Source organism: Artemia franciscana, chromosome 17, assembly GCF_032884065.1.
Source record: "Artemia franciscana chromosome 17, ASM3288406v1, whole genome shotgun sequence".
Classification (NCBI taxonomy): domain Eukaryota; kingdom Metazoa; phylum Arthropoda; class Branchiopoda; order Anostraca; family Artemiidae; genus Artemia; species Artemia franciscana.
Window position 1 is genome coordinate 2000712 of NC_088879.1, and position 13544 is coordinate 2014255.

Below are 13544 nucleotides of genomic sequence, written 5' to 3' on the forward strand. Positions count from 1 at the left end.
TTAATTTTTGTTGCTGTTAACTTTCGGAGGAATTTCATAGTCCCAATTTTTTTTCAAGGGAATTCGGTCAATCGCAGAAAAATCTGGGATGGCGGAAACAATGACTACAGGTTACAAGTTTCAATTGTATAATCAGAGTAGCAGCTCATCTTAACACTACCAATGTTTATACTTCTGTTGCATTTGTATTGTTGTGGTTTTCCAAAGTAGCAGAAACGGAAGTTTCAGCAAAACGAATTTTTATTTAGGAAATTTTTAGAGCAAATTTTGTGCTTAGCAAGCAAAAAACCTGGAGAAAAAAGGTGTTGGAAAGATCATGATACTTTGATAAATAACTTAGTTCTAATAGAATACGGAGATTCTAGTTTTCGGTTTCATATCCAAAAGCCTTTGTCAAACATTTTGTGTCAACAACTTTAAAATTGTTCTGATGTGATTTCCCTCTTTCCTATTTTTATATGAAAATTTTCTTATAAGTTTTAGCTGTCATAATTATAGAATTCTTCTTTCTCTGTGGACAGAGGGTTTCTAGAAATTAAACGGAACATTCAGCATTAACTACTGTATGAAATGAAAAAAACATCTTAATGCAAGTAAAGAGCAAAAGAAAACCACAAAATAAACCTAGACTGTTCTGTTTTTAAGGGGATTTCTCAGCCTACTATCATAGTTAAAGCCTTGTCAAAAAAAAGCGATAACATTGCCCTACTGTCAGAGAATTGATTCAGGACGAATCACGGACAAAGTCTTGCTTTATTGTAACGAGTCCAGGGGGGGGGAGATCATTCATATAGTGGATTATTTCTGTTGTATTTTGAATTTTACTGTTGGTCTTTACTTTCAATTGAAGAGATTGGTTAATTAGTGTTTGTTTTAATATCACATTCAGGACTGTCCTGTACCTTTAGGAGCTGTAGCACCCCCAGCCGTCACAATTCACAATTAGGTTTGGCTTTTGCATAAAATTGATCTAACAAAAAGGGATAATTTAGGTATAGATAGATAAGTGTATGTCAAAAACCCGTGGGCCATATACACAAAAATATAAATAAATAACAAACAAGCAAGGAAATTAACAACAGTAAGAACACGCACAAAAAAACAGAATTCAACGCAAAAAGTACCTAATCTAACTACAAACGAAATTAATCATATAAAACTTTTTCTTCTTATTAAAGATTTATCTATATATACTCCCACTCGAAATATTGTGGTTGGGTTACTATTTTGTAGAATACCCGGAAGCATCAAATTAATCCCATTCAAATAAATTTCCCGTAAATCCAAGAGCACTGGGCATTTCCGGTATATTTGTATATATCCGGATAATTTAGGTATATTTGCTTTTTTGAGTAAAATAGAATAATCCTTAATTTTCCCTAAATAAGATAGACGCTGTCACCCCCATCAAACTAGTTCGTTACATCCAAATTCCATTTCTTATCAATTTGTGCTTCGATAATAAAAAAACTAACGCTTCCCTTAAAAACTATAGTTTTCACAAAGAGGGGAGCTGTCGCCCCCTTGTCACTCATATTATGATTTTAGCCCAAACGTTTTTTTGGAAAACAAAGGAGGACTGGAGCGACGGGTCAACCTGTCTCAGAAATTATGTACATCAGGTGGTGCGTGTCGGAACTGTGTGGCGGAACTGTGCAGCTGGGTGGCGGAACTGTGCAGCAAATGTGGAATTCCGGGATATACACCAGACGGCAGGAAGTTGGCACCCCCTCCGCCAGGAATTATATCATACTTTCATATTAATATGGAGGTTCTCTTGGGAAAATAGAGATTTCAATAAAAAGTACACTTTTGTGGCTTTAGACACCTCTTTTCCACCTCTAGAAGACGTAAAAAAGATTCACAGCCCTCCAACATAATAGCTGCCAGGTGTATATCTATATGATGCTTAATTTCACTGGATAATGAACGATCCATAAGAATAATGTTTTTTTTACGGGGCGTATACATGTGTGAGGATAGATTCGCCACCGAATCCAAATGTAGCCTCTGAAACTTGGAGGCTATTCAAATAGCTTTTCCATAGTTCTAGGCCAATCAACTATTGCAGAGTACCGTTAAATAGCATTGTTGGACTTTTCGGATCGGCGTTGTTGTTGAGTAGCACAGGGTTTCAGAAATCAACACTTTCCTGTGGCATGATATCTGTGAAAAAATACGATTTTTTTTTATTCGTATGTAATTCGTAGATGTAACCCAACGTTTTTTGCGTTGTAACCCAACGGTAGGAAGTGGGAAATTGAAAACATTTTCCCCAGCCTGAGCGTGGGCCGTACAACTATCTCAAAATTTATCAAAAACGTTTTATCTAAAGTTTAGATGGAATGGCAAAGCGAAGGGATAAGGGAGAGAGTTTACTGAAAAGGTACTTGGCCTGCAAACTATAGACTGTCCTCATCTAAGCCTATTAGATCTTGTATTAATTTTGATTGATATATTATCTTAGATTTTTGTGTCGGTAACAGGTTTTTTTTCGGAATGATGGTTCCTTTTATTCACTAAAAATGGACTGAATCAAGATGCGGTTACGCGTTATAGGGGGAATTTGCCTATAACATAAAAATATTACATACGATATTTACGTATGTTACATACAAATGTACATGATTTCTGAGACAGGGCGACCCGTCGCTCCAGGCCCCCCTTGTTTTCCAAAAACAAATATTTGGGCTAAGCTTACAATATGAGTTGAAAACTAATTTTGAATAGGCTGAAAACTTCTGATGAAAGAGTTTCATCAGAAACTCTGATCAGAGAGTTTCATCGGAGAGTTCCGCTTACTGTTTGAATGAGTAAACATGTACTTATAGTTCGTTACCCTAAATCACTTATTTAATTCGCTAATTTAATTAATAATTTTACCTGTTGTAATAAATTTATATACTGACATTTCACTCTTACAGTTTGGTTTAAAAAATAGTCACGCTGAAAAAAAATATTTTTTTTTAGTCACGCTAAAATGTCCTATTAAGAATCCTTTTACAAAATTTTTTATTTGAGAAAAGCATATCAATTCTGACCATATTTACTTTGTTTAATATCCTTTGAAGAACAACGATATTAAGTATATACAGCTAAGCTCAATAATTAGATGGTCACCAAAAGTATGAAAACTATGCCCACCGACCAGACAAGAATTTAACCAAATAAAAAACTGTTACAGGGTAAGGAGCTGTATAAGACCCCGTAGTTACCCTCAAAAATATTGTGGCAGTCTTCAAAGGGTCTAGAAGCCCTTATATTGTGGTACCTACTACGCTCAAGCTGAGCAGGATGGGGTAGGACTAGGAGTCCATCTGTATGCGACCCCTCGACACTTTCAGAAAATGGATAATTACTGGATAAACAGTTAAACCACTCCAAAGACAAAAACTACCCCAGTTCGCTATATGGTAAGGAACGTCAAAGACCCTATGTTTAACCTCAAATTTTTGTATTCAAACCCTCAAAGGGTTTAGAAGTAAGTTATTGTGGCATCTACTACGCTGAAGCTCTGCAAAATAGACTACGAGCCCCTCTTCTGGCGACCTCTCACGAGCTCCATTCAGTAAATAGATAATTACCAGCTGTACGAGCAGTTAGCCCACCCCACTACCCCATGCAAAATAATATTGTACAGGGTAAGGAGCACTCAATGACCCGAATTTACGCTCAGAAAGTATTGTGAATGCCCTCAAAGGGTCTAGAAGCCAGTGTATTGTGGTATATACTAAATTGAAAACCCGCAGGATGGGTTACCAGTCCTTCCGTAGATGATCAGAGTCGCCCAGAGCAGACAACCACTCGTAGGTAAGACATTTTCTACAAAACAGGTCCATGTGGTCTACAAAAAAAGGGTTGAAAAGTTTTTTGACAATAAAATTTATCGACTCGTTTCAGAATTCGTCGCAACGTCGAGAGTAATAGAAGTGATTTGGCGTTTATTTACATTTCACACATCGAAAACAATCCTGCTTTGAACGACAGCTAGTTATGATGAATTTATTTTTCAAAAATGGAGAAAAAAAAATTGATGACAGAACCAGTTTTCAGAGTCCCTTTTCGGAAAAGAAGTTCTTTCTAGAGAATTTCATCGATGGATGATGATCATTTATTGCACCCCTCCACTGCTTGTGCTATTTTTTTGTGTGCTCCAAGAATGGGCTCCTCACGACTGGGTTGACTCTGTTTGCCACCTTGAAGCAACAAAAAGCCGAGTGAAAGGATTCGCAGAAAGAAACTCAATTTAGAGAAAAATCGCAGCTTATTGTCGCTGGTGCTCCACCAGGACGATGCAACCACTCATGCAGTAATCAAGCATTTTTAAGCTAAAACGGCTACAAAAGTTTTTGAACAGCCTCCTTTCCCAAACAATAGGTCTAGCCCCCTCAAATTTTTGTCGTTTATTCAAGAAAAATGAAAGAGCACTCTTTTCAGCCTTGGGAAGTCATTAATGAATCGACGTCAGAGAAGTTGTCAGGGGGTAACAGAGGAGTGCCTGGCACCTCATATAGAGTATATTGAAGAGTGCCACGCATAATTTTATTTTTGATTTTAAGTAAATGATTTTTAAAGCGCTTATCTGTGAACTTTATTGTCTTACCTTGGTACTTAAAAGGGTTAAAAGTAATATCCACAGTACCTTTAGCTTTGATGTCACTATAGAATATGCCCGAGGTAACATCTTGGGTAGTTGCTGTAAAACCTTCTCAATTGGTGGAAGACTGGATTTAAATGTCTCTAAAATATCCAAAAGGGATATATTAGCCTCTTTTATTAGCTTGGTATATTCAACGGCTCCTTCCACACTGGATAATTCTAGAAGCCTCCGTTTTTCGTCCTCATTTTGTGCGTACTCTGCCATTATTCTTAGGAGAGCCTAGAAAGTAAGTAATAGATCTAAGTTGGACAAAAAACAGACAAAAAAAACAAAAACGAATAAGCTAAACGAGGGCAATTTCTAGCCTGTAGAGAAATCATCAAATAAAAAAGCATTTTTGTCTTTTTCATCGTTTTAGTCATTTTTGTTGAACATCATGTATAGCCAGTCGGGTCTCAGAATCTATTTACATAGAGCTTACGGGAAGCTTGTGACCAAAGTTATTAGATTTTTTAATTCTGTGACAAAACATGCAAATTTTGTTTGTCAACTTATTTGTCTTTGGGATTGCAAAATGAAACGAATGTATTAGATAGATTCTTTCTTAAAGCCCAATAAAATATCAGTTACTTTATATTCAGCCGTCGCCGGAGCATTTATTTGATTTTCCGCACCATAATATAATGTTTGACAATTAATATAGTTGATAATGGGGCTAGTATAAAGTTTTAGAGAAAATGTAGAATAAAAAAATTATATATAAGATGATAAGTATAAATAGCGACGAATATCATTTAAAACCATTTATAGCCTAATAAAAAAACAGGTCGAAACTATATAGGCCTATGGTTTTGATAATAAGAAAGATGGAAGATTTTGTATATTCAGCCTCAGATAAGTTTGAACTCAAAAAGTCAATATAAAATAAATTTTGGAAGAAGTTTCCGCAGCATAATATAATGTTTGACAAATAAAATAGTTGATAATTAGGCCACTGTAAAGTCTTAGAGAAAATGTAGAATAAAAAAATTATATATAAGATGATTAGTATATAAATCGGCGAAGATGAATATCATTTAAAACCATTTATAGCCTAATAAAAAACAGACCAAAACTATATGTGGTTTTGATATCAAGGAAGATCGAAAAATTTTGTATATTCAGCCTCAGACAAGTTTAAACTCAAAATGTCAATATAAAATAAACTTTTGGATAAGTTTCCGCATCATAGTATAATGTTTGACAAATAAAATAGTTGATAATTGTGCTACAATAAAGTTTCAGAGAAATTGTAGAATTAAAAATTATATATAAGATGATTAGTATTAATATCGATGAAGATGAATATAATCGATATTCATCGAGCTGGTCAGTGAAGTCGACCAGCTCGTACCAGATCAGCGACTCAAAATATTTGTTGCAAAATAGTTTCTTGACCTGTAGTTATTTTTCTATTAATTTAACATAAGATTTTAATTTTATCTAATTATTTATAATTAATTAATCATTAACCAATTAATTTAAACCTAAGATACGTAAGATTTAAAATAAAATGAATATTTGATTTTCATAGAGTCCCACTTTAGAACATAAAATGAGACATATACATATAATAGTATACACGAGAAATTCTGACTAGTGTGTTGTTCCGTGACTGGGTTTTATTTAAATATGAGTTTCCTTTCACCTCTTTTTGTTTATTCTACAGCGTTTATTTGTCTTATTTGTCTATCCATACTTTGTTTAAGCTAATTTTTTTTTATTCATATTTTTTCCCTTTGAAAAATGCCTTTATCAAAAGAAATGAGAATATATAGCCCATATATATATATACCCCATAAGTAGTAATGGGACCCATGGATGCGACAAGAACAGCCTGGCCACTTTCCAGAGCTTTCCAGACTATCAGATGATATAATTAAACTATTTTATCAATGAGTTTATTCGAGTATGTATTATTCGAGTAGAAATGTCGATATTTTTGGAATTTTTTTTTGGAAACCTTCCTTAAAATATAGCTTCATTTTTGTGCACCAAAATGTAGCTCCTATTTTGTCCGAGGATCCAAATATGAAGCCGAAAAATATACAGACTTTTATTATTACTTTTGCATTAATAATGTTTTTTGTGTTATTTATCACTGTCTGATATTTTCCCCGTTATTAATAGATTTTAGCTTCAATTATAAATAGAAAGGCTGTATTTGATACTATTTTATTATTTATTTTTGTTATTTCTTATTTTCTTGTTTTTTTATTATTTATCTTTTATTTTATTTATTTATTTTATTGTTTTTTTTATTATTTATTTTATCTTTTTTATTTTTTTTTCATATTATTTTTTTTATTCTTTTTATTATTTAATATTTTATTATTTATTTTATTATAATTTTTTATTATTTATTTGATAATAAGTTATTATTTGATAATATTAAAAAAATGATAATATTAAAAGTAGAGTAAAATATGAGTAGGTGGCATCTAAAGTCAAATTTTACGGATCTATTTGAATAGATGTAATGCCACTGACAAGAGATGAGGTGGAATTTTAATTACTGATAATAATAAAAAACAGACGAGCATTACGTTAATTTAATTTTTCAAGGAGATAATGAAATTTCATGTTGTGAATATTATTTGAAACTAAGACAATGATTAACAGGCAATTTATCCAAATTTGAATCCTTTAATAAAATTTGAATCCTTTAATAAACGGTGAGAACTCCGCAACTCGAGCCCCTCTTGACCCTATCCCTCAGACAACTCATTAAAAAATTTTCTATTGTACTTTAAGCTCTATAGATCACTAATTAGGCTGTTGAATATTAAACTGAGGACTATTCGGAGGACCAAATCCCGGGGAGAAATTGCATTATCCTTGTATAATTCCTATTTTAAATTCATAAGTCCCGTTCTTTGCAATAAACATTTAAAATCCAGATACATCGAAATCATAGATACCATTCTTGAATCAGGTTCAAAAAATGGTTCTCATAACTTGAGCTTTTTTTCGAAGTGTATTGTTGAAGCTTTGGTTACTTATGGCTAGAGTTCGCTATTTACTAGGTTGCAACAGATTGTATAACCACGAAACACAAATACTGCGTAAGTTAAGGAGGTCTCTTACCTTTTTTGGAGACGAACGTATATCACAGTGATACGACAGCAGAGATGTTAAAGAAGCTCTCTCGGGAAAGTGACTTGGGATGTCTCTGGCCTATAAGATGGAAAATGAAAATCAATCATAACAATAAAATCATCCACAAAAATTAGCGTATGCACTAAATGATATTAAAATAAAGTCAGACATTAGGCTAGGCCATAAAACGGAAAATAAGAATAAATCATAACACTAAAAGTCGTCCACAAAAACTAGAGAAGAGTTTACAAAGAGCGAGAAAATATAAATGAATAAGAATTAAGCGTATACACTAAATGATATTAAAACGTAGTCAGAAATTAGATTAGACCATAAAAACCAAAGAACAATGAAGCAGAATAGTACAAACTGTTCAAAAACTGATAAAAAGTTCACAAAAAAAAGAAAAAATGAATTTAGATAAAAATAGAAAAAAACAGAATTAGATATAACAGAAAAATAGATTGAATTAATCTATTGTCTGATTCATATCCGTTTATAATCGTCAGATATGTTGGTTTTCAGCATTGATTTGACAATGCTGAGTGGTGTAGAATTTATGATTACAACTTGGATGAAAATATGACACTGACCGACATTTTAAAGTTGTTAAAAGTTAATCTAAAGTTGTTAAAGTTGATAATGTTAAGGTTAATTATGCAGTGCATAAGCGTTTCTCATATTTACTCGAAAAAAACTTGCCGTCACGTTTATGTCAGAGACATGTGATTCCAGTTGAAAAGTCGGCTATTGTTAAAGGTATTATGGGTTTAAAATCAAAATCTTTGGATCTTGATGGGATTAATGTTTCGATTCTTGTTCCTGATTCTTTTGAGCTGGTATCTCATCTTCAACTGTTTTTATCAAATGTGTTTTAGTAGTTCGTGTGTTCCCAATTCGTTCTTATGCGATAGTGTCACGTCACTTCTAAAAAAAGGAAAAAACCCGGTTTCTTGCAGTTCTTATAGGCCCATAACGGTAGAATGTACTCTTAGCAAGCTTTTTGAATACCTCCTACTACCTTATATCACTAAGCTTGCTCTAAATGATGATAATCAATTTGGTTTTAGATCTGGGCTAGGCTGTCAGCATGCTCGCTGTGCTTTAACCTCTTTGTTAAAAGATGCCCATCGCACTCGTCGCGCACTTCATCTCGCAACCCTACACTTGTCCAAAGCATTTGACAATGTTTGTCATACTCAAGCATGGACAGTGTTATGTCAGAGAGGAGTAAATCCGTCGGTAATTCACGGGCTTCGTTTTTGGTACTCCCATTCTTACCTTCATCTTAAGTCATTAGATTATTCTCATTTTGGTCATATCCCAATTCGTTGCGGAGTAAGACAAGGGGGAGTTCTTTCTCCATTTATTTTGAATGCTTGTATTGAAGATGTGTCATCAAAAATACCGACTACGTGTCTACTAGGACCATCTGATATCTCATACCTGGCTTATGTGGAGACCTTCTTCTGATTAGTCAAACTGAGTCTGGTCTTGCCCGTTCAGTAAAGTTGGTTACTTCTGCTTTCTACGCTATCTGCCTGTACCTGAATATTGACAAGCGCGAGTTTCTTGTTTTCAACGGTAATAATTGTTCAGAATCACTATACTGCGGTGGTTTTAGCATTCCCCGTGTTAAATAGTTTCGTTGGTTTGGCATAACAGTTTGCGATTCTATGAATACTCTCTAGTCTCGTGCTGTCAAAGATATTAGTGATAAGCTGAGGCTCGGTTACTCTAAGAGTACGACAAATTGTGGACACTATAGGAGAGTAGCCCTAACTTGGCTTTACTCAAATTTTTTGATCATTCTGTACTATTCTGTACCGGTATTCGACCACTTCTGTTGACCGGTGATCTAAAGCGTATTCGTATAAACTATTACCGGTACTGCAAATTTCTTTTATATCTGCCTCGTTCTTACTGAAATACAAAACTGATTAAAAAGTATTGTGCGACAGATATTACTGGTGTTTTCGGAAAATTATGTGCCAAGCTAGCTATTGAAGCGCCTTATAGGCTAGGGAATTTTCATCGCCTTATCCATCTTTTTCTGTATGTAGTTAATTTTGTTTCTTGTTGTTCTTTGGCTGATTTTCTTTTGTATTTACTCCACTTAACCTCTGTTTTGTATAGTGGGTGATAAATAAATTATTATTATTACAGCTCGGAGCTACTCATTAAAAAACCAGATTAATTGAAAAGTTGCAATACATTCTAGTGGTAAAGCTAAATTCGGGATAATTTTCCAAGCTACTTACAAATTCATATACAAGGGCAAAATTAAAATAACATATTTATTCTACCTAACAGTTTTTTTTTTAGACGATCTCTATTGTACTCGAGTGGGAACATTTTATACTGTTGTGTCTCAAACCACTTGAGCTCTGTTGGAATTTTTGTCACATGTTGACCAACAATCTACGTCAAAGAGGGATTCTGTGCGGTTTAGTTAATGTTCTTGCATGTCAAACGATCGACAATGACGTCGAAACAGTGAGATAATCCAGTGCTTAGGTAAAATCCAACAGACAACAAAATTATCTGTTTGTGTTTTCGACCAGCTCATGTAGGGGGGAGAGGTTGGGGAGCACGTTCAGCGTTACAAATGTTTAAATGGAGGTATTTTTTATCCAAAAAAATTTATAGAAACAGCTTTTGAGCATGATTTCCCTACTTTGTGTGAAATAGACAACGCATTAAGATGACAAAAAATGTCAACAAGACATATCGTTAAAATAAATTTAATAGTCTGTAGAAGGTACCAAATAAATCCAACATTAAGCAATATAAACATGACAAAGGAAGAATATACCAAGAAATCAAAAACTGTTCGAACAATTCTTTGGCGTTTTTCAAAAAGGACCTAAATCCACTTTTCCTAATTTTAAAGGAGAGCACAATGAACATTTTTTCTAAAAATTGACATGTGCCATGCCATTGAAATATGATAAAGTAGCCTTAATCGGACTGTTTTCACCTGAGTTAACTGTGGCGCCATCTTTTTTTGTAAAAATTCCAAGTTTAGCCTAATTGTGCCTGTTTCACGCAATATAACGAAAGAATACTGTTTATTTTTTAGTTATTGAACTACTAGATTTGTCTATTGTTGTGTGCCATGTCATTCAAATACGATAAAGAAGCATTTATTGGACTGTTTTCACCTGAGTTAACTGTGGCGTCATCTTTTTTTGCAAAACTCGTAGCATTAAATTTGCTCGGAAGAACAGCAGATGACAGACCACTGCCCCAAGAGCTAACCGTAAGAAGCAAAAACGATGCCGCAAGCGTGGCGGCGAACGAGGTCAGCTGACGATCCCAGTTATCGTTTCATTAAGGAACCGAACCCCATCAAAGTATCCTTTTTTAGATAGACTGCTCTACAAATGCCAATATTCCATCTCTTATTCCTTTCAATCCAGCTCCGATATGTTCGACTAGTAGTGATCAGCCTACCCCCCTATTAAGGTCATTGACTTTTAATTCGAAAAATAGAATGCCTAATTTTCTCGTTATAAACTGCCAGTCATTATGTAATAAAATGGAAGAATTTGAAGTTATCGTCCGTCAAAATAGTATCCCAGTTATCGTAGTTACAGAAACTTGGAATCTTGATAGGTTGCCAGGTCATATGGTCAGGTCAGGTCATTTGTCAGCTACAAAATTTTCCTGAGCACAGTTGCTGATCGAGGTGAGCATTGACTAGGTGGAGGTGTACATACGTGGAGGTTGTACATACGGAAAGACATCCCACACAAATTATTATCGGGATTATTTGATCCACTTCATGGAGTAATCTGGGCTATTTGCAAACCAAAATCTCTTCCCTGTCGCTTTTCTTGCATTAGTCGCTTCAGTATATTACCCGGAAAGTGCCAGAAACCGGGGTGACTTGTTTTTCCACCTCCAAAAGACTATTAATCACCTGAGAAGTATATACAGTAGCCCAGCTTTTATTATAGGAGGAGACTTTAACCAAACCAAGAGCAGTTGGTTATCATCTTGTTTGTCTTTAAAACAAGTAGTGCACATATCCACCCACTATTTGGGTGGCATATTGGACCTTATACTCACAAATTGTGATGATTTTTACTCCCCTCCCTTTTCTCTTGGTCCCGTTGGCATGTCAGACCACAACGCGATTCTGTGGAAAGCAAGAGAGTCCTTATCAAAGCCCAAACTATCCCGTGTCACTGTCCGTCCTTGTACGGAGTCGACCATCTGGTGAAAACGGTCTATAGAGTGGCACATATGACTTCCCTGAAGTGTACACTAGCGAGCTCTTGGATACAAAGGTATCCGATTTCAATGCCACTTTATACTGTCAATACCTAAAGACCTTTAAAACAAAATCATTTGTTGTTAATGAATACGACAAACCATTGATCTCTCCAGCTATTACATCACTAATAAAAGAGAGGTCTCGCCTCTATTCCTATGGTGATATTATCAACGGCAAGAAATTGCGAAGTCAAAGAGTCTCTTTGGTAAAGAAAGCTATAGCTCGCTATGGTCGTGAAACCATGCCCTACCAGTTACTTACTTCAGACCCCAAAAAAGTGGCACACCGCTGTGAAAAAAGTGGCCGGCCAAGCTTCTGACAGCAGAGTAAAGATCAGCAATGATGATGGGTCCTTAATCATTGCGGAAGAAGTGAGCGGATTCTTCACCAAGATCTGCACTACCTACCCACCTATTACGGCTGATGAAAAGTCCACCCTTGAAAAATGTGAGCCTGAGAGCAACATAATAGTCCGTGAATTCGACGTTTAAACGGAATTACGGAAGATCAAGCCGAATACATCTTCATACCCTGGTGAATTACCTGTCAAATTGCTACGTGAATATGCAGCTTTCATAGCATTACCACTGTTCAGCATCATAAACGAGTGTTATGCTTCCAGCTATTTCCCGTCACAGTGGAAACGGGCCTATATTAGAATTATTCCTAAAAAGCGGCCCCCTAGTGCATGCGACGATATCCGCCCAATCTCAGTTACACCTTGCTTGGCGAAACTAACCGAGGCCTTCATTTTCAAGTTTCTTCTGAAACAAATTCACGGGCATATTGATAAATTCCAGTAAGGTGGGCCCCCTAAGTGTAGTACTACAATCTACCTAGTACGGATGTTTGACTGTGTCCTCCAATCGTTCGAAAAAGGTAGCTGTTTCGTCGACATTTGCTCAATGGATTTCAGAAAGACCTTTGACCTAATCCGCCACCTGACTGCAGGCATGAATCTCCAGGAAATGGGTGCCAAACGACGCACCCTTGGCCTTGTACTTGACTTCTTAAGTGGCCGAAAACAAAAAGTCTTTGCACTCCACGAGAACGATTCGGATTCATCATGGTCAGATACTTCTTGCGGGGCCCCACAAGGCACGAAATTAGCTGGAATAATTTTTCTGGCTGTAATTAATTCTCTGCTTAATTATCACCACGACCGTTACAAGTTTGTAGGTGATGTGCCCATAGTGCTTACCTCGCTTACCTGGTCGAAAACAACATCATAACAAAGCAGTTTTCAGACCTGTTATTTTATCAGCTGAAGACCGAATGCTCAAGTCATGATCTTACCATCAACGCAGCCAAGTCGAAGATAATTCGTTTCAACACTCTGGAGCGGAATATAGATATGCCTCTAGTCCCTTTCCCGATTGTGAACGAAATAAAAATCTTAGGAGTAACTTTCACTAGTGACTGTAGTTTCAGAACCCATATTAATTTAGCCGTCCGCAAGGCTATTGCAAGCCTTCAGATACTTACCAAAATGAGGCGTTTTGGGGGTGTGATACTGAAAGTCTT

The 13544-nt window shown here is 35.5% G+C and overlaps 1 protein-coding gene across 1 annotated transcript in view; it reads right to left on the bottom strand.

The window, feature by feature from the left end:
* LOC136037677 (methionine synthase reductase-like) overlaps positions 1-7839 on the bottom strand; it is a 28625-nt gene extending 20786 nt beyond the window's left edge. The window contains exons 1-2 of the mRNA XM_065720419.1: positions 7727-7839; positions 4643-4879 (exon numbers count right to left, since the gene is read on the bottom strand). Of these exons, the coding sequence (XP_065576491.1) occupies positions 4643-4864 (222 nt within the window). The 5' untranslated portion in view covers positions 4865-4879; positions 7727-7839. The remainder of the gene's footprint in view (positions 1-4642; positions 4880-7726) is intronic.
* Positions 7840-13544: the final 5705 nt, after the last annotated feature.